This window comes from Rhea pennata, chromosome 3 (assembly GCF_028389875.1).
Source record: "Rhea pennata isolate bPtePen1 chromosome 3, bPtePen1.pri, whole genome shotgun sequence".
In the NCBI taxonomy this organism is placed as follows: domain Eukaryota; kingdom Metazoa; phylum Chordata; class Aves; order Rheiformes; family Rheidae; genus Rhea; species Rhea pennata.
This window is the reverse complement of record NC_084665.1, coordinates 23,777,890-23,803,390: the sequence shown is the minus strand read 5'-3', so window position 1 is coordinate 23,803,390 and position 25,501 is coordinate 23,777,890. Positions and strand designations below refer to the sequence as shown.

Sequence of the window (25,501 nt, the reverse complement as noted above, 5' to 3'; positions counted from 1 at the left end):
TGCATATACATATAAGCTTTTATACAGCAGATATGCTTATATACATGTATGCTTTCAATAATGCATTTTGCCTAGCAAGGCATTTTAGATGGAGGTTTTGTCTTTTGTTTGATCATGAAATTGAAAGGAACTAGCTAAAGTTATAGAGCGAGTTATACTCTGTTCTAACTTCATAGCAGAGCATTCTGATCACAATGAGATTAAAACAGGAACCATTATGATTAGATAGTAAGCTGAAATTCCAATGCAGATGCAGCTAGACACACTTCAGATGTGCCTTATTCTGTTTGTGTCTCTCTTGAGCAAGTGGCAAGAGCAATCATACCAACTTTTTAGCTAGTTTCATGGAATGCAGATCAAGTTTTTCAGATAAATATGACTAACCTAACTAATATAACTAACTGGCTAGATTGTAATCTTTAAAAATATGAATGTGTTTTTATACAGCACTAAGCGTACCATTAGGGTAGCAGATTGAACATTAAGCTTAGGTTTACTTGTATCCAAAGGGAAATTTTGAATCTCAGTCTGTAGAAAAAAAATTAGAGGCACTTGTGTTCACTCACTGGACCATATTGTTTGTAGTGGGGCTGACAACTTTTAGTAAAGGTAGAATAAACAGACGTGACAATTTAGTATTGCAAAATAGCAGTATTTTTATACCTCAGAGCTTTGAAGGCACTATTAAATCAAAATTTTTGATTTTGAAATAGGCCTGTTAGAATTACTGATAGTTTATAAAATATTTTCTGCAGACCAGGACTAACTTATCTTAGCATTTTGTGTTGTCCTATATAGACAGATTTCACAGTCTTGTGTTTTGTCTAAAGTAGGATCTTAGCTGTAAAATAAGCAGAAAAGAAGGAAGAGGTACAGTTTCATTAAGCTCTAACATACCACTGACTGTCAGGTAGGTCTTGTTATGCTGTCCATCCTCATTTAACTATCCCACAAGATCTCTTAATGAAGTTAAGCCCCAAGTTCACTCCAGTAATTCTGTGGCAAGAGTTTGTGCAATGTAACAATTCATCACTTGTCAGGAAGGCACTTTTAGTTTATACATTTAATAAGGGCATCCTCTAGCTTGGTTAATTAGAAGTGAACAGTTTGCATATTTACTAAATGCGGAGTGTCATTGCCACCACGGCCTATTGCCTACATGAATTATTTCTCTATCTGCAATAAACAGCTGGGTAATTATTACTGCCATAATCAGATAAATTCCCTCTGTAAGGCTTTTCTTACATGGCAATTCTTTGAACTCATCCAAAGCTGAACAAAATTTATGAACTCCAACAGCTAGGCCACTTTTTCATAGTGTAGTGTCCCTGTTCCCTATTTCAAGGACATGTAGAGTATCATAAATATTGTGTAAATTAGGAGGATAAATATGATTACCTAAAGATTACATATTAATAAACTTGATTTTCAAAATATAATTTTCAGGTTGTAACTGATTAAATTATAGCCGTTCTGGTTTTATCTAATTGTAGAGACATGACAGGCCATCTATATGCAGGCAATACTAGGTTATCAGAGAATGGCTCTATTACTTGAAGACTAAAGACTCATGGGAAGGTATCTAAGTATTTTGAATGTGTCTTTTGGAGACTTGCCATTTCAATTGTTTAGGTCATTAGAACTATGATGAATTTTGTGTATCATACACTCAACTCACTTATAGCAGTTCTTTTGTCAATAAAAAGAAAGTGATGGTTCTTTTCAGTATGCAATTTTCAGTTCAATAAGGAAGCATAAAATTTAAATGGATGAGTTCCTATTTATTACATAGGAAAATTAGATATTTGATTTATTTGTAAAAGCAATCTGTACAGAAAAGGTTAAATAACTAAGTTTGCTTTATGCTATCCAAATTCTCCAGCTCATGTGTGAGTGTGTGCATCTGCAGATACATCAGTGAGCATTTAATTTACACATACACACATGCTCTAGGGAAACAACAAAAAAAGATGTAGGTCTTTTTTTAATTTAGGCACAACAGTCTGTTTGATATAACACCACAAATTTTTAATCATAATATAAAATACTGTGTTTGAATGTAACTAGGAAATTACCATTAGCTGCTCACGTACTTCATAACTCATTAATTAAGGAATATACCTCACCATTTGATAAAAAGCTCGAAGAGAGCAGGCGTATTAAGGAAGACTAAACTAAGCAAGTTATTATTTGGTACTGCTTTACCCAATGGGAGGCTTCTAAAGCTAGGCTCCACTTCTTATTTCCCATCTATGTGGGAGAAAGAGAAGCTATAATTTTTTTTTGTTTGTTTGTTTGTTTTTTATAATGACAATTCTAGAGGAAACAGATGTCCTGGAGAAAACCTTTGAAAGACCCACACCACAGCTGTGTTTTGCTTTTAGGAATATGATATCCAATACTGCAAAATCTGCAAATTCATGATTTGATTTTTTCTTAAAGATGTGAAGGGTGATTGACCTTTTTATGACCCTTCAAAATTTTTCTGATGGCAATCACAATCTTTCCATTTGTGTTGATAAATCCTATAGTATTCTATGAATTCCCACATAATTGCTTGAGACATAAACCAGTATGCAGTCTCCTCTAACTACAATTTTAGAAAAAAGCCTAAATTTCAATTTTTCTAGATTATTAAAAGTAGAGACTTCTGTTAACTAAGAATAAATAATTCTCTTAATTATTTAGTCATAGAAGCAATGGGAAAAACTATTAGTGTTCCAATTTTACAGTCTAGAAAAGTAGTGAGGAACAGAAAAAGAAATTTTAAGTATTTTTTATGTTCTTTGAAGCTCAGTGTTATTCTGGATTAGATAATCTAGTCTGACTTTAGATTTATTGCAGATATCATATCTATCAATAACAAATCCAATAAAGTTTGACCACACAGTCTATTCTTGATTTAAGAACATCAAAAGATAGAAAAATACTCTTTTACTGTTCAAAGTATGTCCCATACTTCCTCACTGAATTTGTTTCATCTTTGAACCATTGCTTGTTATTATATCCTCCTCTACTAGACTGAAGATTCCTATATTATTCAGAATTTATGCATTAATATGGTTTTATTTTTATAACTTCTATTAAAATAATTTGTGTTAATATAGTTTTCTTTTAGTTTTCTTTTTGAAGAGAAAAATTGAGCTCATTGCTAAAACGGTAGAGCTCATTGTAAGGCATTATCTCTGTCCCTAAAATCATTTTTGTGAACATTTTGGACAAGCTTTCAAACATCCTTTAAAAGCAACAGCATCAGAACTCAGCAAAGTTGCACTTTATAAATAATAAAAAGAATATTTTTTATTTTTTCTACTGTGATGTATTTCCAATATATGTATTGGTTTTTATACCTTTTCAACACAGAAGAGCTTCTTGATCTCTATAAATCCTATGTAGAATACCCACTTTACAAGGCCTAGTTTCTCATCCGGTGAGCACAGTTCTTTTTTTTCCAAATGTGCAAATCATTTACCTATTGGTATCCCCCTTTCAAATTCTTCAGACTTTTTACCTTGTAGGGATAATTATGTGAATCCATTAAGTTGCTTACCCTTGACAGTGCAGCTAAATCACATTTCTTTTACCTTGAACTTCATAGTTCCTACAGCCTTCAAACCAAAAGACCATGACAAAGTGTTTCAAGAAAGCAATATTTTCCACCTCTTTTCTCCAAGTAGGCTATTCTTTTCTCATCCAGTCACTGACTGATTTCAAAATGTTTATAACTTTGTCTAACAGGCTAATTTGACCTTTCAGCTGCATGACTCCTCAAAAGATCTGACATTCATTAGCCTACTTCTACTTGGTGGTAGGTGATCTCACCACTATCTAGCACTGTGCTTAATTACTCAGACTAGTGTTCAGATCAGAAAAATACATATTTAGCTATAGACAAGAGTGTCTAAATATTGTATGTTTATACATGTTTATGCATGTATAATTAGATGCCTAAATCTATAATTTAATGTAGTCTGTTCTATAAAGTAGGAACTAGATTTCAGAGTAGACTTTAATTTTGAGTGTTAATTATTTCCTGTGTGCCCATACTTGGGCTTGAGTTTTGGAGATTTTTATCTTCAATATTTTCAAGACAGAAAGAGGTATGGGTTCCCAGTGAATTTGGAGATCTGTAGTTAGCTATTGCTGTAAAGCGACATGCATGCAAGTAGCACTAGAGTTTTTTTAAAAAAGTGTTAGATTCCTCTGCAAATTATTGCATTTTCCTAAAAACTCTGAGGTTTTTAATTTAAATAATTATTTACTGTATTTTTCATAATCTTTTAAGCTTCATCAAAAATGACATCATAGATCTTCAAGTGGTAGCACCATTCCATAAATATGGCATTCAAGAAAATGATGAAATGTCGTGAGAATGGCTATGAAGTTGAGAGAGTTTGCATTACTACTGTGGTATATAAATGGTTCAGTTCATAAAGCTCTCCCTGCCTTCCTATTGCAAAACTTACTTAATGTGAACAAAGTGTACCATTTTATTTGCAAACATACGCAGACTTTATGTGAAAGTAAGTGAGAAATGTGAGTTAGACAGTAGACCTCTCAGTCAAATTTTTCAAAATACCCTGAGAAGGAAAATCAACTTGGCTGATGACCTTTAGAAGTTAAAATGTTACATTTACTTTATACATTACATAATGTTTAATGTTGCCAAGTACTATATATTGAGGTTAAAGGGATACAGATAAGTCTACATTGTCCTGCACTGCATCAGAGAGATAACAGTTAGCTTTAGGTGAGTTCACTTTGGTACTGGAAGCAGCTTAGCTGTAACTTAACATAGTAATGTGCTTTCTTATAGTTACTGCTGCGCAGATGGTAGTATATATAGTCTTAGAATTGCAGTGCCAAAAGGTAACAGATATTTTCACATGACATTCACTTGAAAACTTTCTGGTATTTGGTGGTGGTTAGGCATCCTCCACCATATGTTGCTGGAAAAATTAGGAGCATGACTGCACTTAGCAGTTTAGCACTGCCACTGTGCTAAAGATGACCACCAATGCTAGGCTGCTATCAGAATAGTTTGTATTAAGGGGCTGTAATCCATTTAGGGACAAATCAGCTCTTTTACCCTAAATACTGATTTCGCTGCGTAAGCTAACCAGGCTGATTTTCCATGAAGAGCTCAATAATGAACAGCTATGGAAAGATAATATGTTAAATAGTTGCAGCCATTTGCAAAATGAATACCTGTCAATGCTTTTTTTTTCCTGATATAGTTAGCTAACTAGTATAAAACCTAGCATAAAGACAGTTATACTAGTATCTTTCATTCTATTTCCTCAAACAACAGAAGCTTCAGTCCTGTAGATGCTGTTTTGCCATTATAACTATATCCATAATGAGTGGGTTTTTGTGTATATATTTTTAAAAATATGTAATGAGTTGGTTTTCCTTCTTGACGATATGCATTTTACTACTGAGTATCTATGTTTTAACCTTTGAGCCGTTAATTGCACAAGTTAATGTTATCGTTTAAAAACAGTTCTCCTGGAATTTTTAACAGGAAAATGTGTCTTTGGGGTTTGGTTTTGCCTAAACTTGCATAAACATAAAATAAAGCAAATAAAGCCTAAAATAAAAATGAAAGCATAAAAAATAAAATAAAAGTAAAGTTATAATGGAAATCATTTAAAACTCAAGAATCAAATGCTCTTTATCTGTTTTAGATACCAATATCCTCAGCTATTGCAGACTTAAATCTTAAAAAGAAAACGATTTTTTTTTAATTCTATAGGAGTGCACTTGGAGTTCATATATATTCACTATTTTCCTTCATTCTTCCAGAAGTATGTTTTTTCTTAATGGAATCGACAATACTAAAGGTTCTCTCTCTCCCATTTTCTCAGTTACACAGCCAAAACCAACATAGAACAACACTGTGAATACAGTTTAGTATTAAGCATCTTGCAATCTGTTCTCTGTTATTTTTGTTTCTGTACATAGGTAGTTTGTAGCAATTCCTGCAATGCAAAGAATTTGAGAAATACAGCTGTTTCCAGAGGACCATTCTTATACCTTTTGTACTTATTTTAAGATTCCTGTCAAAAACATCTAATATTTTTATTTTAACTAGATACTTTATTTGCTGATTTTCCTTCCTAATTACATTTTAGGTAAGTAAATGCTATGTTAAATTTCAAACTTTAGATGCCATTAGAGCCTTACTGTTCTAATTGCATAAAACCAGGCTTACTGGGATCCTCACAACTCTTTGTAGTGACTGCAGGTAGGCTAAAAAGTAGGATGTTTCAGTCCAAAGGCTCCCAAAATAGTTAGGTGGTTGCATTATAATTAGATGCTCACTAACTCACTCAGATCCCACAACGATAGTTAACCTTTATTCTTAAAGAGTTTGTATGGCTTCTGTGGCTTCCTTTACAAGCATAATTACATGGGATTCAGTCCATTCCTTTATGAGACAGTATTCCCTGATGCATCTGAGATCTGATTTTTCTTTGCATCTCTGTTCTACAGTCTTCAAGTGTACTTCAGCCATTCATTTCCTTTTATCAGATCCCCAGAAGTATGATTACTGTGGATTTCTTCATTTCCTTGATCCTCTAGAAGCAAAAAGAACTGAAGAACAATTACTTCTGTCCCATCATTTATGCTTACAAAATTTACATGAGGACATTAAGGATGCATGTGTGACCACAGATTATATTACTGAGAATTATGATTTTGAGCATAAAAGGGCCACATGAACAAATGCCTAAGAATATAATACATAAGGATAGCACATATGTTACAGTAATGTAAGTTCTGATTTTTTTACAGAGAGCTCTTCTAAATATTGGCCCATTCACATAATATCTTTAAATACTTACATTATTGGTTCTTGTCTGGAGCTCTTGTGTAGCCCACAGGTTCTCTGATATTAGGGAACTGTTAAACCTCGTATTTAACCTTAGTGTTTATTTTCATTTTAAAGATACTGTTTACAGTTAGAAAATACCATGCATCTTTATGCTATGGTAAATCACAATTTTAAAATAATAAACAATATAACATTTTTCTTATTTTTTCAGGATTCATGTGGCTCGGCACAGGATATTGTATAAAACAAAGCTAGCTAGGTATTCTCTTTTCCAACAATATGATCATATGTCAGACTTACTGTAAAGAAATTTAATATTTATTCCTACTTAAATCTGTAGGATTTTACCATTGAAAAAGTAAACACTTTTTTATATTCAAAACCAACACAATCTGAATGTAAATTAATGTACAGGTCTGCAGTAAGTGTTGCGGGTAGGTTTTTTCACTTTTTACTAGCTAAAACTCACCTAACAAAGTAATTATAAATTACAGAATCACTTTTTGGACTTTTCTCACTTGTATTTTCTTATACTTGGAACAAATATATTACAGAATCCTCTCAGTGTTTCTCAGATAAAAGGTGAATGATTTAATTTTCAGGTACATCAATAAAAGAGTCTAGCATGTGTTTCAGAACAAATAGTAAACTTCAAGAATGAGTATAGCCCTGATTTCAATGGGTAATGCTGCACAGCTGCAAACATGTTGCAAAACATACATGTTGCACTATGCTGGAGTGGAATAGGGGGTTACAGAGCTGCTCTGTCCTGTGCAATGTGTCTGAACATGTGCATACAAATAATCAGAAGTATGTTCAGGATGATCAGGCTACCTGGTAGTACATAGCTAACATAAGAATGTAGTATGGATGTTCTGTTAAAAATCTATCTTTAATTATGAAGCTCCTTAAACTACTTTTACATCCAAAGGTAGCCTGTAGGTATATTTAATTTTTTATCCAAATAGAACAGATAAAGAGAAATGATATTATCATGGCAGGTCATATTCTATTCTCACATACATGAATGTAGCATGAAGTCAAGTGGCATGCAGTGGTGTACCAAAATATTGTCCCGCTAATTTAATTTTCAGTTCCATATTCTCTGTTTGAGCAGGGAGCATGATGTATAGTCAGGAAGGTAAAATGTGTATATTTTTAACCATTTTACAGATTGCAGGAGCAGTATTAACCGAGTCTGCATCTTACAGCTGGAACCAACACCACTGCAATGTAAAGTGAACAATTTCATCGCTAACCAATCAATAGCTACTTCACAGATTTGTTACACATGATGTTTTTTAATTGTGGCCTTTGTGCACATACGTTGATAATCTTATGTCTATTTTCAGTTACATGAGACATTCCCTATCACAAGGAAAACACACGTTGTATTACCCACTGTATTCACGTTTTTAACAAAAGAATGCCTCCTAAACTTGTCCTAATAAATACTGATATTCTTTAGATTTGCTGAACCTTTTTCAGATTATAATAGGGCACTACCTTTGTCGAAACTAATGCATATTTCCTCTGCAAAGTAGTTCCGTAAAAAATCTGTGGGGTAGCAACTCTGGACAAAATGTATTTGAGAGGTAAGGTTTGTAGGAGGATGCATATGCTGGTATTTTACTGAGATAAGATTTAAGGTAATGAAAAAATAATGTGCTCAAAATATTACCAATTTTTTCCAGTCATAACAGCTGATTTAATAAACAGTACTATCCCAGCTGTGAACCATGCAAAAAACAGATCATTTATAAAAATAGAAAAGAGTATTAACTAATGTAAAATATTTATTGCATTTACAGAGCTGCTCTTTTTCTCACAAGAACATTTGATGAAGCTTTAAACATGCAGGCCAGAATATTTCCCTATATTCAGTTTTCTCCCTTCACATTGAACCATGGAAATTTTATCACTCAAGCAGTGAGTTTGATACAGAGTGCTCAAAGGAGAAAGTTATGGATCGTGCATAATTGCAAGTTTTCATTATATCATGTAGTCCCAAGAAAAGGATACTTGCTATTGCTCAGTGAATTTGAGATATACAGAAACGATGATAAAGCTGGGAGTAAGTGTAAGGACTTAATCCCAAACTCATTTAATTTAGTGGATTTTTCAGATGTACTTAGCTGAATTTGGATTTATTTTCTCTGGGCAGACATACTGTAGAAGGTCATGAACATGAAACTTCTTGATAAACGTTACATGTAAACTATCTGGAAATCTAGGTCTATGTGGAAGTTTATGTCCTTGGTATAACTTAAACACTGTTTTCTCTATGACAACAATGAAACCTACTGCACAGTGCATAATGTGTTACTATTAAACTACTAACACATGAAATTATACAGCCGTATTTAACTACTTTTAGATTCTTTGAATTTGCTTCTTCTGTTGCAGTCCTTTAAAGTATTGTAAAATAGATGTGGAAGTTTCAGGTTCAAGTAACTTTAGAATAAACTTATATTAATGCTAAAATATCTATACTTCCCAGGGTAGCAATTTTTGGAACACTACGTACTCCCTATTTTATTGTGCCCCCCACAAAAGAATCATCTTGAAATCATTATCCCCAAAATAAAACTGTGTATATGTTCTATACATGTGCTAGAATAGTGTAATGCTTGAAAGAAATAGTATGCATATAATACTAGTACAACTGGCTAAAAAGTTAACAAAATATGTAGGCAGCAAAAATATATTGAAAATTATTTGTAACTCCTTAAAAGAAACTGACTTTTGAATGGATTATGTTACAGAATTAATGAAGAAATATATGACAATCTGGAAAGGATCATGATTATTTGAATAGCAGTACTATATAAAAAGATCATGAATTGCATTGAACTTCAACAAATATTCTGAACATTTAATTTCAGCAAATAATGGTAATTAATCATTTGTTCAAAATAATCTGATAAATTTAAATTGATGACTGAGATGCATTTTACATCCCATTATCACTACATCTGAAACATAAATATATATTTTTATCAATATTTTTCTTTAGGGATTTCTATCAGTTACATAATGAATAACAAAGCTTCCTGTTCGCTGTTGGGAAGAAGTAGATAAGAGCATGAAGAAGCTGTAGTAATATATTGATAGACAGTTTACAGCTATAGATAGCGGTACTGAAGCTGAATAGATGACTCTGTAATGAAAAAGAGCAAGTAGCAACATTAAATATGTAAAACATACATCTTATGCTCTGATATTGAAGGTAAAGAGGCATAAAATAAAAACAAAGTTGATACTGTATGCGTTTTCTATTTATTCATTTTTTATGATTGACTGATATAGAACAAAGAGTTTCCAGCTAAAACGCTTGTGTATCCACACGCAGTGGCTCTGAAATCTGTACCTTAAGGACAAAGAAAGGTCGCCAATCTCTCCAACTCCTAGTTCTTTGTCAAAAATGGACACAGTTAATGAGGTTTGTTTGGTACAGCACAAATTCTCAGACACAGATAGAGATCCTTTCAATGGAAACAAATTTGTTTGGCTTTACCAGGTTACTTAGCGATTAATAATAGCCTTGAGATGCAGGTCAGAAAGGTCGACGTACCCGCCTGCCAACACAATCTAAAATGTGCAGCTAGTCCGGCTCTGCAGGCTTGGAGGCCCCAAAACACTATGCATAAAGTAAAACAGGCTATTTTCCAACTTCTTTTTTCATATTAATAAGCAATTTTCAGGAGAAGGGTGGCAAAATGGGGGCCATGCCACTCTAAGTAATTCATTTATTTTGCAATTTAATCTTATGTTGAAAAAAAATTACACTGCTGCAAAAGCATAGCATGGTGATTTTTAAACGTCAGTGTGCTTCATAAGTAACCTTGTATGAAATATTGTATTAGCAGCCTTTAACAGTAAACTGCAACAAAAAATATTTCCAGAGATTGAAAAAGATCTATGCATTTTTTCAATCCTTAACTTACATCCTTTCTTTCTGTTTTTGTGTTGTATATTTGAAATAAAAGCCTATATAATTACTTAAGACTTCCCTTATGTTACTTGATAAAAAAAAATTGAAATATTATAGCATGAAACAAATAAAAGGTCTACATTGCAACTTGCATTTAAGAATGTAGTTTCATACTGTTCATATTATAAAGCAGTTTTTGTTCTTTCACGTATTTTGATGAACTAATTTAACATTATGAATATTAAGAATAACAGGCTAAGTAACAATCTTGAAAGCACTTTCTGGAACAATATGACTTTCCCATGGTACATGTCACCAAACTTATTCATATGCATATTTTTGACAGGATTTGACCCTTGTCCTAGAATATTTTGCTTGATACCTATTGTAACCAGTAAGACTGTTAATGTGGACTCTCTAAATAATCCATTTTGCTAGAATATTTGAATTATCTAGATATGTGAATAGTGAATAGAATTTTTCTTTGCTTTTTATTTTATCATATGCTCACATGCTAAAAAAAAAAAAAGAACTTATTCACTTAATTAACTTTTAAACAACCTAAATGCTTGACTGAATATACTTGGTGTCTTTGGCACATAGGTTAATTTGAACTAGCCGTTTCTTAATAACAATAATAACAATGTTAATCAAACTAACCTTTTTTACTGGGTCAAAAAATTTCTACTCATATGCTCTATGAACAATAGCACAGAATTGTGTTTCTTATAGAATGTTAATTTACTCCACTGTTTGCTTAATTTAGGGCAAGCCTGGCCCTATAGAAAAAAAGCCATTGAGGAGAAAGGCTATGCCTGTTTTGTCTTGCAGTTTCCTCTAGCTGTGCAGTTAGAATAATGAGTTTATTCCATTCTTTGAAAGCTGATATTAGGTACAGTTCTCTATTTCCTTATTTCTTTTACAATGAAAAAATTTTATAAGACTTACTAAATACCCAGACTATCCATTTAGAACTAGACACTATGCTTCTGTAAATGCTTGTCATATGCTGGCTTGTGAGACAGTTACATTTTAGTGATGTTCTGGTTTGTTGTGGTGGCCTGTACCAATGATATAAGATCACAGTAGCAAGTGACCTGTGCAAGAAACTTAATGCTATGCAAACATCTCTTAAGGACATTACATAAAGTTTTATACCCAGTTCTTCTGGGTATCTTACAAAAGGCTCATGGGTCTGACAATCGATGTTGAAACTTGCCCAGTGTTTACTAGCTTCTTTGATTTTGTAGAGTCTCCTGTGTTAACAGATCAGGCACTAGCTGAAACATAAGAAAACAACTTTTACTTCGAGATTTTTTGAAGAAAAAATTACTAAATTAAAATAACTTCAGAAAAATTCAAACTATAAAAGACAATGCATGGATCCTCCTTTATCAAACTATTAAAATACATAGATTGAAATATCCAAAATAATAACTAAGCAATATGAAGTAATACAGTATTGATAGACATGGTTCATTGAATGATATATGTACAATGTCACTTTTATAATTTTAATCATATTTCTTCATAGTTGTATCCATGTAGAAGCCTGCTGCTGTGGAACTGAATGTACTCTGATTTAGCATTCCACTGATTTCAGTACAGTATTAATGAATAATAGCAGAACATTATGAAGAATACGCTATAAAAGGGTTAAAATAAAGTAAAACATTATCAGGACTTTTACCACTGTATTGTACTTAGCACAGTTATTCTATTACAGGAAAGAACTGAATGAGTATGCAGAAATGAAGGAAAAAGAAAAGCAAAAGAAAGACCTAGAAAAGAAAGAAAAGGAAAAGGATCACCAAGCCCGAAAGATGCATTACCTCCTTAGCACTGAGCAAGTTGGTATACCTGTCCCTGACAGCTCATGCAAACCACTTGGGCCCCCAGCCTGACAGAGATAAACTAGCAGGCTGAATGGGACATGACTTGTTGAAAAGATATCACAAAGACACTACTTCGAGTTCAATTTAGTGCTTTTCTATAGGCAAGAGCAGGTACCATGACTATTCTGTGACAGCAGCTTCATAGAGGCAGCATCAGCACTGCTGGCAGAAAGAGTCCCAGTCAGCAGTTTGATCTGCCACTGTGATAACACAACACGAAGGGCATAACCTCGCTTTAAAAACTCATTTTGACTGGCTTATTGTTGTGTTGTTGCACTTGTCAAGAACTACCAAGTTATTAAGCTGAGGAAGGATTTCATTTTTTCCCTCTTTTTAATTGAGCTAATGCTTGGGTTGGTGTTGTGTTCTGCAGTTTTTTAAAATAGATTATAAATGCCGGTTTTCAGCTAAAGCTTTTCCTGGAAGAGCCTGAATCAGCTTATTTAGCTTGATTGTTTTCACATAGTAATGCCTTATAAATTTTGAATATTTGCTGGTTAATTCATTTTGCACTGATAAAAATTTAAGATTTTTTCAAGCTTTCTTAGGTATGTTGCTTTGCAGACAGGTGAATATAGTTGTAAATAGATCTTACAAAAAATGATCTGATTGATAATGGTTGTATTTTTGCCTTTTGTTAGTTCCTTTTTATAAATATTTGTAAAAAAAAAAAATGTGTCCATAAATGTGTGGATGTGTGGTGACTGGTTGTTCATCTGAATACAGCATTGACACACAAATCAGGGTATGCTGGTAGGAACTAGATACTTTGTTGCTTCCTACTCTCTGATTGCTTTTCATAGTTTGTTATTTTTTTAATATTTGTACTTTGTGTGTAAAAAATGTTAATCTTAAAGTAGTAAGAAAAATACCCTAATACTTTGTGACAGAAAATTTAGTCTTTCCCTCTGGGAATCAATTGTGATCAACACATTATTAGAAATATAGCTACTGACAGGATATCAGTTATAAAAACTGAATATATAAATCAGATTAAATAATTGTAACTTAAAAGTAGTTTTTATGAAAGGCTTTTAGACAGAAGATTTACTTAATAAGTGAAATTAGGTCACAATAAATAATTTTTCCAGATGTGGAGCTAGAATATTAAGAATAATTGTGCAATGTTTTTATATTGTTTTGAAGTATAGAAAATGGAAATTTCAGTGTTGTGTAAAGCATTGTATGTATAACAAGTGCATAACATTAATATATTTACCGGGAACACAAAAATTGGCTAGTTAGAGACATTTAGTGACTTGCAGTCTGAGAAAATTTTAGTAGACTCAATTCACTGGTGATGATACTAGGTTAGCAAACTATCATGCATTTCTAAGGAATGCCAAGCAGTGCCTTATGTCAGCCATCCGCCTAGAGGACTGCTGGTAAAGGATGTCAGTAACTATTACATTCTGATGAGTCTGACTTTCCAGTTTTACAGAACTAGAATTTGACTGGAAATGTTTTTCAGAACAAAATACTCTTGACTTTGATTGCTGGAGTAGTTTATGTATATCATGACTCAGAACTCACAGAATTTTTTCTTTGTCACAAAACTGTAGTCCAAAAACCATCTTCTCATTTTGCAGATACTATTTTGAAACATGAATGAGTGTAAATCAATGCAACATCTAGAGACAACCAGAAAAACAACCAAGATAGATATAAATTAAACTATTTATTGTAATCAAACTGCATGTATTCCACAGTCATTGTATTCCACAATTCCACAGTGCTAAGGTGCAAGGCACATTATTTCAGTCAATAATTTATTGTTTTTCTGCAGCTCTGTGTCTGTCATTTTGATCTCTGCATCCCTGGTCTTCTGACGTGACTAAAATTGTGTCTTGCTGTCTTCAAAGGATAGTTAATTGAATTACTAAGCAGGGTCCCTCCATGTCTCAGTAAAACTAGGCAGCCAAAGTCAACACTTCTGATTCAGCTAAGGAAGCAGAGGACATAGCAAATGAAAACAGGAGGCTGGTGAGCTGGGCTAATTGGAGAATCATTTATTAACCAAAGCCCAAAGAGCTGTGGAGATGATGTCCTGCAGTTAGCTACATGTACGTCCCCTTCCTGTCAGGCATAATAAGGTACAATGATATGGAGCTGAGCCACCCTCAGAGATCAAGACTGCAGATATTCAGGCAGGTTATCTGGGTTGTATTACAAAATCTCTATTTGAAAAGACTGTTTCAGGTTTGTCCTATAGCTTTGAATCTTCTTGTTTACTTTAGGCAAGGAAAAAAAGGATGTTTAGCTATTGATAGAAAGGAATTAAAGTTGGTCTTCAATTCTGATAAAGAAAGGCATGCCAAGTTCCACTGCTTCCATCCTGAAGCCCACAACCCGTCTCAGAAATACGTGACAGATCTAATAGGTCCACGATCGAACATTGTAACACTGCATGAAGTAGCAGATGATACATTGGTTCTTTCTGGCCTTAAAGTCTGTGAATCTTTTATTGATTGTGGAATTTACTCTTCTTTGTCACTGATTATATATATAAGGTCATGTCCATTTTTAATTACTAACATTATTTTGCATTTCAAATTTGAGGTTTAAATATAAAACTTAATAATGCTAGTGTCTTGAATGTACAAAGATGTCTAATATATGGCCTATGATGAAGTCAAAATGTTTTGTCTTTTTCTTGAATTAACTTCCTATACAAGCATTTATTTCTTCCATAAACTAACAATTAACTTTATAAAGAAAAAGACTGAGGAAGAAGTGGTTATCAAAACCTGAATTTGTATGCATTATATGTTGTTATCGATACCAGGTCTTACATAGTCTTATATAGACAGATGTGAGCTTGCTTTGATTATTTTCCAAGCCTATTTGTATTTATAACATGGGGTTGTACACAAACTAATTAGCCTTGTTGAGAGCCATGTTATATTAGCTCAAGAATTTATGCAGTTACACAGCTTCTAGTCAGCTCAAAATATGGGTAGAATAAGTGTGTGTATACTTTGAACTCAGGCACAATGAATTTGATGTGCCTGCAAAATATTATATAGGCATACCTACATTTAAGATGTATTTCACTGCTCCTTTTTTTCCTAACATACTGAATTCCTTTGCTATGAAACACTGACATATGGGGAAATCACTGATTTATAAAAAGTGTATCTTATTATACTACAATTTACATTTTTTTGAATATTTTTGTGAATAATTACCTGAGATTATTTTTGAGATTATAATTAACTGAAATTGTTTTGCCATAGGTATTTACCAAAATACAAGTATTTCTTATTGCTCCTTGTACATTGCATTTACCCCCAAATTTTAATACAAATCAGAATCAAATGGCTCATTTGAATAAAAGAAGGGTTATTATTTTACAAAAGTAGTTTAAAGAAAAGAAAGTTAACCAAGTTAGAATATTTGCATAATCAATATTTACTAGCAGTAGTACTGTTAGTTTGTTGCCACAGACTTACTGACTGTGTTTCTGTGAAGGTACATTTTGTTAAGCATTGTGCCCACTTGAACACACAAAAAGGTTTATGGCTTTACAAAGAAACCAGCTACATATTTTTGCTTTTGCAAGTAACGTTCATGCAAAACAAATATAACCCTCTTTACAGGTGTATGAATTGTCTTGAAAAAACAAAATGTATTTTTATTTGATCGATACTAATTTGATTGCCAAATAATGTCTGGAGAAATAAAATATGAGCTCTAAAACTTTATGCTTATGAAATACTGAGCTTTTAATCACCTTGCTTTATATGCCAGTATCTTCAATAAAAAGCCAAGTAACATCTGACACACAAGAGCTTCCTTTGTTTGAAGAAAATTTCTTCTACATGCCTCCCATAGTTATGAAAAAAACACTAGAAAGTCCATGCCGCTGTTAATGTCAGGTGGTAAATTACATTGTCTGCTCCACCTACTGGTTGCTTTTTTCAGGAGATTTCATTGTAAAATACAGCAAGAAATAAATCTGTGAGATGTCAAAACTGTGAGGCTTTGGAGCTAAGTTCCATTTTAAAAATAAGATCCTCTATTCCAGATTTTAAAATTACATTTTATGTTGGTAGCACCATAGAAATAACAGTGCAGATCTATCTTTTTCGTCTGTCAGATGTTCATCTGCATTGTAAGTTCGTGTTGAGACAGGAAACTTACTATAATTAAGTCTATAATTGGTCCGTAACTGCAGTGTACTATTTCCACTACAGTGTGAATGATCCTTTTTTTAAGTGTCATTAATACATGAACTAGACATTTAATGTAATGTTTTCTGTTATAAATATATTTATTTATCTATATAGATTATCCATCTATACTTTTACAGTTTCCCATTTTGTATTAATGAAACTCACTGTAGGTTCTTACTTCTGCTCTGTGTCATATTAGCAAAAGTGACATTTGTAGAAAGGGCCAAAGTTTGCCAAGTGCTGACATACTGTGTTTAAGGTCAATGAAAGACAGAAATACATTGATGGCATTGATGGCATTGATTATTGTAGAAGTAGATACGAAGAACCCACATTTGTTAGAACGCATGGTTACAAGAGTCTAGCTATTGGCATTTCCAACCTTCCAATAAATTTTCCAGTTGGTCTTGGACATACAATGATGGTTAAAATTGTATATATAATAGACTAAATCCGAAGTACCAGTGTCAAGTTAGAATACTGACCTGTACGTTTAAGTATCTTATGGTGAAGCAGGCAGAGCTGTAATGCTGATAACAAACTGCGGAGACTGAGCTTGAGTGAGAGCAAATAGAGCAGCTGTTGCTTCTGTTACCAGGGAGGGGGCCACCACACTATGAGTAGAAGGCAGTGATAGCTGGAAAGAGCCAGAGTTGGAGAAGTGCTGGAAGGGCAGAATTGGTATGTGTCCTGTTAAGTCACTGAGATCAGAAAAAGATTCCTATAGAAACAGTCTTCAGAGTACCACAGCTGATAAAGCCTTCTGCTATTGTAGTTTCTCCTGTTACCGAGAAAAGAGTTAGAGAATCAAAAGAGCAACAGATCTTTTCCTCTTTCCCTATAATTTTTCTCATACCAGCCAACAGTACTGGGTGAGATAAAAGAGAATTTTAATTCTCTGTTTTCTCAATGTTTCTCTGTTTCTAAAAATAAGATTTTATTTTGTTAACATTTTCCCAAATTTCCTGCACCAAATTTAGTTTTCAGAGAAAATGGATGTAAAACTGTAGTCTAGAAGGCAAAAATACTTCGTGAAGTAACATCCACAGAAGCTTGAGAGCTTTGTTACACAAGTACAAAACCTATTTTAACGTTTTCGAGAATGTGATATTATACATACATCACTTATCATTGCCCTGGCTGGTGAACTTGGTTCAGTGCTAGTTTCCAAACCTGGACTTCCTCTCTGATGATCAATCATGCTGAAATTAGGTGAGCCTTGTGTTCTGTGGGACCTTCTGTTCCATCTAAATGCTTCAAGTATTAAGACCTCAAGAAAGGTTAAATCATCCAGTTATGTTTGTATGCTTACCCAGACTCTTGATTTCTGTATAGAATTCTCTGTTGGGTCCTGATCAATTAGAAGAACCAGATGAGTCAGACTAAAGGCTCATCTGGCCCAACATCTTGTCTTTGACAGTGGCAAATGCCCACCAAAAAGTATTAAAAATGGGGCAATGAGGCAATATATTGACACATACTCAAAATACTCTTGCAGTTTCCAGCAATCTGTAGTTGAAGGACTTGTAGCTTTTTGTTGTAAAGCTTTCCATTTTTGAATTATTAAGTTGATCAGTTTTTGGCTCTGTATTCCTCCAATTCCTGCCTCTCTAATACTCAAGATATACTCAAGAGTGTGATAACAGGTCTAGGCCCCCAACACCAAGATAACTTATTCTTTTTGTAGTATCTTTTTACAGCATGCTTGTTTTACAGCATGTATTGTCTCTGGTATTCTGTCACAGGAGAATATGCAACAGTAGAATGCCTTATTCTTTCCTCACCGTTTGGTGATGTTCTGCTGATAACCTCCTCCACTTTGAGCAACAGTTAAGTCTATCACTTTCAAACCCTATTTAGTAGGGTAGCAATTTCTCCTGACATCCTTTGGCAGTTCATGGACGGATACTGTTCATAAGCTCCTTGGTTCAGTGTAGCTACAAAAGAACAAAGTTCCTGTTAATGACTACTTGCTAAAGTCTGCTAAGGAGGTATAGAATCATTCTTTCTGAACTTCTCTGTCTCAGGGTGGGTCAGCTCCCTCTATTAGCAGCTGTGAGAGAAATTTAAATAAGTTTTGGGTCTTTTACTTTATACATTCTAATGATTTCAGCTATGGCTGAAAGAATCCAGGAGAGATTTCTTCTTATCTCAGTGAAAAAAAAACAAAAAAAAACCAAACAAACAAACAAACAAAAAAAAACTTTGACTTCTTGGAAGGGAGGCTCCTTCACAGCAGCCTTGACTTGCATATTCCTATTTACCATGTGGTGAAGCAAAACACAGTTTTTCTTTGTGATACAAGCTATTCTCAGGATTTTCATAAGGACAAAAATAAAAAGGAAGGTCAAGAGATAATGAAGCATACTCTCAGGCCCTTTTCTGAGATCTCTGATACATTTGCTATATCTCTGGCTACAGTTGTCACTTTACAGAGATATTCCTAGCTTCAGAGTTCAGATCATTCTGATGAAATGGTGTGTAATTTGAAGGTGTATAAATTTTAGTTAAAGAAAAAAAGCTTTCTTAAGCTGGAGATCAGAATAGACTTTTGTAATAGGCCTTATTGCTGCAGAAGCTACAAAATCTATGAAATTTCTTTGAATATCTTCCAATAACAAATCATATGTTATCCTTTGGACTGCTGTAGTTTCTTTGGTTTTCACTGATCACTTGACTGTGTCAGCATTTCTCTGTTCAGTCAAGACCAATGTATTTAGACGTTTGGCTGATATTTGTCCATATTTATTCCCATTGACCGTACATTGAAAAGGGCCATTTGTAGTGGTATATTAGCTGATGTGATAGAATAAGGAAGTATTTTTAATAGGACTAGTTTTGACTGAGATAACACAGGGAGACATAAACATGTGAGACTTTTCAATAGGTTAGTACTGCGGAAAATAATTTTAAAAAGCCCTTAAGAATAAGGTTCTATGAGGAGGAAGGAAGTGCTAGGAACTTGCTAAGGAAGTGCAACTAATAACAGTGAAAAGTTCTAATTTCAGCGATTAGATCAGAGTTTTTTCATTCTTATTAACTCTGAGTAATATGCATATTTCATAAGTAATTCCATGTTAGGGTAATGGGAGCCATTTAAGTTCATAGACTTTGGATTAAGGCTTTTGTGAATAAAGGTAGCAAAAACATGACACAAGGTTCCTTTGCAGCTTTTTTTTTCCAAACCAGTTTTCTTTTGATTTTTTGTAGTTATTATAGAACCCACAATTGCATTAGTTATTACCTCATACGTTTGTCAATTCATAGAGTAAAACAAAATTTTTAATTCTTTATTCAAAAAGACATTGAATGTTAAAGTAATAGATACTGCATCGATTTTTTAAATCACATTTTTGCTGTCATCAGAGATGATAATTTATAAACATTACACTGAGTGTTTGTGTCCCCTTTTACATTACAGGAAATCTAGTGAAGTTAGTGCAGTAATATTAGATGTAAATGTTCTAAGTGAGGAGGAAAAACGCCAAAAAATTCTTACCTGAGTAGGCTGACGAATATTCAGAAGGCATAACTTTTTAAAATACTCCTAACCTATTACGCTGTCCTATAAGAACCTGAAAAACAGTTGATCTAAAATGACACTGTTTGACACCCACTCTGTGTCTGGACAGCTGGCAGTTTTATAAAAGTGAGGACTCAGTGGATAAAGCACTGGCCTCTGATCTTTGGATCCACAGTTTTAAGAGACAAGGGTGCAAGTTTGGTCATGTGAGCTTAGTCCCAAGTGAACAGTCCACATCACAAAATGATTATGCATAATTTGTTACTATTGGCAGTGTCTGTTCAAGAAAGGCCAAGGACTGAGCTAGCGTGAAGAATGAATTAGCTCTTACCTTTTACATTTTATTTCCTCCTTCTTTACTGTTATAAATTTTATTATCCTGTCTCTGAAACATTCAGGGGATAAAATTATCATTCTTTGTAAGTACCAATATTTCCTGGAGATGAACTAAAATGGTGGGTTTTTTTAAAAAAAATGTAGTTACCCCAATCACTGAACATACCCACCTATCCATGGGTGTTTAATACCCCCTCAACACTTCCCTGCCAAGAAGTCAGATGTTTCTGACTACTTACCAAAGCTTGTACAATAAAAAATCCAATTTAAATTAAAAGAGGAGAGAATGAGCTTTCCTAGCTCTCAGGCAGACTTGCAGCTGTATTTTAATAGCATTAGTATATAAAGCACTTTATGGTACAGTGTTCTGTTTTTATAAAGCATTATTTTCAAAGGATTCTCAAATTAGATCCTTATTACAGTACTTGTGACAGATAGACTGATCAGAAAGCCTACTTTGTATATGTGCTCACTTCCATGTTGGAGGCCAGATGTATCAGCCTGTTCAAAGGTATGCAGCATAAGAAAATTTTTCAACTCTTTTGCCTCCTGAGGGACTAGACATATTACAGACTCTGTTCGCTTGCGAGGGATTTTGGTTAATGTTGCTTTGTGTGTCTGTCAACAAGAAGGACAAAGTAAGGTAAACTGGAAGTGTCCAGTAAGTGAGCTGTTTGTGATTCTGGAAGACATGGTATCCGAACAAAGAAAAATATTTGTACCTAGATGGCTAGTTACATTACTTCTGTATTCCAAAAATGACCTGTAAGTGATTTGTGCACACAATCAGAAATCTTTACTTCACTTAGGATTTGCATCCAGCTTTTGTCCTCAGGGGATCCTTGTCCTGGGAACACTCAAGACTGTAATTCTGCCTCTCAACACAGTATCCTGGTGGATTAAAAAGAAGACAATGTTTAATTATGTTTTGTCTATGTGAAAATCAATACTGGAAGCCAAAATATGCCTCCAGCGTAGCATCTATCCTGTGTACACTCTGCCAAAACCATTTACTGACCACATTTCCAACTTAACTTTCATACATTTTCCAGATGGTCTTTCTTTCTCACTAAAAAGGGGTGGTTACATTGCTAGAGAGGGTAAGTACAATCAAAGCCAAAACTAAGAGGGCAAGTTGGTGAGCTTCAGGCCCAGAATCCATAGGTTAGGCAGCTCTGAGAAGGAGGATGGGAAGTGTTATTTGCTGATACCATAATCGTATGTATAAGAAATAGATGGCTGTGTACTGTACCAGTTTGTTTTTCCCAAGCATTAGTAGAAAGTACTTGAAATAGCAATTTCCACTGCTCCCCAACCCTGGCTCCATCCTATCCACTATTCTCAGAAGCCTCATTTAAGCACAGGTGGGAAGTGAAAATGCTTTCAACAGCATACTCTTCAGATACTCTCTGTCTATTTCATAAGAGCAGTGAGTGAATGACCTTAAAAACAGAACAAATTTAACTATAATATTATGCATGTTCTGCAGCAGTATTGTGAATTCTAATTTTCTTGGAGGCTACTCCTTTTAAAATCATTTTAGTTTGCTTGATATCTTCTACCTTATTGTCAGCAAGAAAATTTGTCTGTAATTTGCTGTGGAAAGAAATGAGAAAGTGTTTATACCGAAAAATCGTCAGTCATCACAAATGGCTTAACACGCGATTGGATGTAAAGTTGGAGTGCTGTTTTGTGCTTGATCTTGTGCAAAGACTACAAACTGAGTCACTTAAAGCCATATCCATGTAGACATGGCTAGATGTCCCAGAGCTTCTGATAAATTGCTTGTTACTAAGCATGTCACAGGGTAGTGGACATCTCCATATTTAGAATTAGTCATTTAAAAACACAATGGCTAAAAGGTTGCTCTACGTAAGTCTTTTTCAGCATCAGAATTGCAAAATCTGTAGTTGTGTTTTTTTTTTCCCAGACAACGAACTTCTTGCTCTGCTCCTGTGGGTAGGATTAATGGCAGAGTTTAAAGGACAAGCTGTGTGATCTATCAAATGTGTACATGCTGAGATCTTGAAAAAAACATGACCACATTTTGTGTATTACTATCAGCTGGGATGGCTAAGGGTTGGGATTGCTGCAGGATCAGAAATCTGATAAGAGGGAGTTATATATTGAATGTTGGCTTTGTGTATGATGTAGAAACATTTAGCAAAGAATATACAATGCAAGGAATTTGCAACGTAATACAAATGTGAATTAAATAGCTCATACAGAACCACATTCACACACATTTGCACGCAGTGGAACTCTACTGATTTCCTGAAATTATTACTGGTATAAATCTGGCAGATGTGTTGTAGTTTATCTGGTGTTAATAGAGTTTTAATGTGATACATGGTCTTGTTGACATTGTTTTTGAAACTGTAAAATCAGAAGAAGTCTATGTTAAATAAGAGATAAATGCAGAAGAAGAGGGAGATTAGGGATTACATGGGAGAAACCATGAAGATAAAATGCCTTACATTTCTCAACATCAAACCTTTCATTGATTAAGGAGTGGTGTTGACAGTATGCATCCTTATTTTTATGAAACTTCCAAATGAGTGATATACACACCAATTCTTCTGTTCTTTTTAGCCCTTGTCAAGTGAACAGTATTGTGGTAATGTTCTGTCATTAACTTGCACAGTTTGTTCAATGTTTGATGCTGTTATTTAGTGTCTAATATACATTGTTGGAAAGTGCAGTTTGTCCTGCAGTGGACATCATGAAAACTACTGTAAATCTTCTCTCATATATTGTTCTTTTACCTTTTTTTTTTTTTTTTTTTTTTTTGCATGGCTGTGTTCCCTCTTATTTTTTTCTGTACACAATAACTATGACCATTCATTAAAATTTCACCTCATTGCTTATTCATCATTCAGACTGCTTTGCTAAACATTCCACCCCTTTTTAGGTTTTTAGTCCTTGTTTAATCCCATAGTTTTACTGAAGCAAATTGTTTAAATTTCAGTGAGGGAGGAGTCACAAATAAACAAAGTGCAACAGATAGATACAACACTGAAAATCAATGAAATGTTATAGTCTTTAATTACATAAAGGTTTTTTTTTGATAAGTGAATAAATTCTCTTTATTATTTATTCTCAATTACTTCTTTTAACAAAGTAAATTTCTACACGATATTAATCTCTATCTGTTAAAAAGAGCTTTTTCTGTTTTCTAATGTATTATCCTAGGTAACCTTAGTGTCACAAATTAAAAGATATTTAATGGCCTAATTATAAGGATTTTTCTCAGTCCACTGAGGAAAAGAATGATTTTCAAGTAGATTTATTTCTTATAAAGCTAATCTGTTCCATTATCACAATGACAGTAAATGAAATTTTAATATTAAAGAGGTAAATAATATCCAGCATCTAAATAAGTATTTTAAGAGTCTGAAAACTTTTCACAAGTATGCACAATTTTAGCTTCAAAATATCCTTGTGAAGTAAGGAAATACCGACTCTATTTTCACATGCAATTGTTGAGACTTGGGAGAATAAAACCATCTTCAGAGATTATTCCTCAAATTAAGCTCTTAAATTCCCATTTATACAGTGTGGTTGTAGAAACAAGTTTATTTTCAAACATTCCTAGCATTCTAACATAAACCCATACTCATCCCCAACCCTTCTTAAAGAAAAGATGGTAATACTAATGGAATTTCTAGTTCCTATTTTTTAAAATACAATTATTAAGTAACTAAATATTTATTTTTCTACCTGTTTTTAAATCAGTTAGAAGTCAAATGAGAGGTCAGTAAAATGACTTTGAATGTTCTGACTCTGCTTTGCGTCTTCATCATAAGATTATTGTTTCCCATGCCATCATTCACACATCCAAGTTATTTATTCCTGATCTGGTCAAGTTACCAAGCCCTGCATTAGAATTAGATTTGACAGAATAACCCTCAGTCAGCGAGAGAATCAGTGAAAAGTGGATGCATTGATGAGGTGCCTTTGCATATATTGGGCTGCTATGATTTGGATATTGTGCCAATAATATTGTCCGCATTCAGCTAAGAGTTTGCTTTTTCTTTTGTCTTGTTACTTAAATACCCAAGCAGTTGTTACCTGTTTGGAAGCTCAATTACAGTTTTTTTCCTGCAATTGGACTTAGTGTCTCTGCAGGTTTAGTGGTTGGTTTTATGGTCTGTGGCAAGGATACCAGACTTGAATGTTTCTTTAACAATTCTTTGTATAGTTCATAAAATTACAGACTGGTCTACCTGTAAATGTGCATTTATAATATGATCGCACTAATATTTTGATATCAAGCAAGCATTTCACAGATGAAAAGGACTGAACTATGCTTTACAATCTGAAGGCAGAATAACAATAATTAATGCTTCTATTACTCTGTTTAAACAGAATTTATATTAAACAGAGGACAGGTAATTAATCCCACTTGAAAGAATATACACTACTCATCACTCATTTATGAGTTCTTCAGTCTCTGCATAAAAGCAGTATCTCAAACAAAGCTAATATAGCACAGCTACAATAACACACTAGGTCCTCCAATTCTTGTTTAAACAAGATTCCTGGGAGTATATTTTTATAAGGATTACAGGATCAGGCCCAAGGAGTATCATTAGCTCAGTGAGAACTGAACCTATGTTTATAAAAGTGGGTAACGTTTTTCACATTGTTTTTCCCATTGTTAGGTAAGAAAATTGGAATATTGAATTGGACTATGTTTTTCTTCCAATCTCTGAGTTAATTCGCACTATATTTCTTCATGATTAATATAAATATATGTTCATATTAGTTAAAAATGATTATTCTTAATATGAGAAGACA

At 33.7% G+C, this 25,501-nt stretch overlaps 1 protein-coding gene across 1 annotated transcript in view; it reads left to right on the top strand.

The window, feature by feature from the left end:
* The window catches only part of SPATA17 (spermatogenesis associated 17), a 93,831-nt gene that overhangs the window by 25,889 nt on the left and 42,441 nt on the right, over positions 1–25,501 (top strand). The window contains exon 6 of the mRNA XM_062573565.1: positions 12,499–12,622. Within this exon, the coding sequence (XP_062429549.1) occupies positions 12,499–12,622 (124 nt within the window). The remainder of the gene's footprint in view (positions 1–12,498; positions 12,623–25,501) is intronic.